The following is a 1,788-nucleotide window of genomic DNA, read 5'->3' as shown; positions in this document are numbered from 1 at the left end:
GTCATACACAATTGAACAACAGACTAAGTGAAAGCAAGGTGGGTGAGGGCAATGGGGTTGACAAGTGATGCTGAGAGAGGTCAATTAACGGTTAAAGTGAGCCAGACATGGAGACAATAGGGTTTGGAGCTGGAGTGAGGAGATGGTAGGTGTGAGGAACTTCTGTCTCTGAACTTCCACAGCATTGAGCTCAGCCAAAGTAGGACAAAGAACTCTTGATAAACAAGGGGATATCCTTGATCCCTTTTGTCACACAGGTTTAAAATCAGTAACTCTCTCCGATCATCTTCTCCAGGTGTACTTGCCCAGTTTCTCACAAAGTTCTTTGCTTTTCACCCCATAAATGATAGGGTTGAGCATGGGGGGGAGCACAAAATAGAGATTGGCCAACATGATGTGTATGTGGGAAGAGATGCCCTGACCAAACCTGTGTGTAAGAGTGGAAAAAAGGAAGGGAGTATAAGACATCAGCATCACACAGATGTGGGCTGTACAAGTGTTGAGGGCTTTCTGGTGGGCTTTCTTCGAGGAGTTGCTGAATATGGCCCTGATGATCAAACTATAGGACAGGACAATGAGTGTCAGATCAAACCCTGTGCCTATAAAGGACATCAGTAAGCCATACATCCTGTTGACTGTGATATCCCCACAGGAAATCTTTGCCACAGCAATGTGCTCACAGTAGGTATGAGGGATAGTATGGCTGGCACAGAAAGGCAGTCTGCTCAGGAGCAGGGGCAGGGGTAACATGAGGAGAACAGCTCTTATTAAACCCACTAGCCCTAGCTTAGCTATCCGTGCATTAGAGACGATGGTAGCGTATCTCAGCGGGTTGCATATCGCAACGTAGCGATCAAAGGCCATTATCACAAGAATGGCTGAGTACATAACAGAAAGCATATGAAGGAAGAATGACTGAGTCAGGCACCCACCGAGGGTAATGCTTTTCAAATTGAACCAAAATATGCACAGTGTTTTTGGCACGACAGAGGTAGACATGCTGATGTCCGTGAGTGCCAGCATACAGACCAGCAAATACATTGGCTTGTGCAGGGTCTCTTCTTTCACTATGATAAACAGAACTGTAAAATTCCCCAATATGCCAATAATGTAGAATACAGAGAAAGGGATGGAAATCCAGACATGGGCAGATTCAAAGCCAAGGATACCAGTAAGAATGAATGTTGAAGGGTCAGAGAAGGTGAAGTTTGAAACTTCCATCATGTGGTGGTTGACTTCATTGGGTTGTAGAAGTGATCAAAGTGTCTGTGAAGGAAGAGAAGCACATATTATAACAGATGGTACAGAAAATATTTTATAGAACAAGAAATCCTGTGGCACCTTATACAGTAACAGATATCCAAAGTATCTGTTAGTCTATAAGGTGCCACAGAACTTATTGTTGATCTGGAAGATGCAGAATAACATGTCTAGCCCTCTGATAAATGTCTTAGATTTCTTACTAATACAGAAAGGAGGTGAAGAGTGAGGTGGAAAAATGAGCAGGTGCTACTTGATTATAAGGGATAGCCAGGTCCACAGAAGTGCTTACAGAGACTAACCAACAAGGTGAATTGGTAATATGATGGCACATGAGGTTCAGTACCCATAATTACAATCTGTCTGTCCATTATAGGGAAACACTTGAAATCCTCAAATACCTAACCAGGTTCTAATTTGACTATCTGAATTGAACACAAGGAACTGGGCATTTTTGTATGAAGCTCTGCATAACCCTGCTCAACTTGCAACCTCGGAAAGGAACTTGGAAATGTTCACCAACAGATT

General features: G+C 43.2%; 1 protein-coding gene across 1 annotated transcript; it reads right to left on the bottom strand.

Moving 5' to 3' along the window:
* Nucleotides 1-282: 282 nt before the first annotated feature.
* LOC142002672 (olfactory receptor 52N2-like) lies at nucleotides 283-1,221 on the bottom strand. Its single transcript, XM_074978967.1, has one exon. It carries the CDS (start codon nucleotides 1,219-1,221, stop codon nucleotides 283-285), a length of 939 nt encoding a protein of 312 aa, XP_074835068.1.
* Nucleotides 1,222-1,788: the final 567 nt, after the last annotated feature.

This window comes from Carettochelys insculpta, chromosome 1 (genome assembly GCF_033958435.1).
Source record: "Carettochelys insculpta isolate YL-2023 chromosome 1, ASM3395843v1, whole genome shotgun sequence".
NCBI classification, from domain to species: domain Eukaryota; kingdom Metazoa; phylum Chordata; order Testudines; family Carettochelyidae; genus Carettochelys; species Carettochelys insculpta.
The sequence above is the reverse complement of the archived record's forward strand: the minus strand, read 5'-3'. Positions and strand labels throughout refer to the sequence as shown.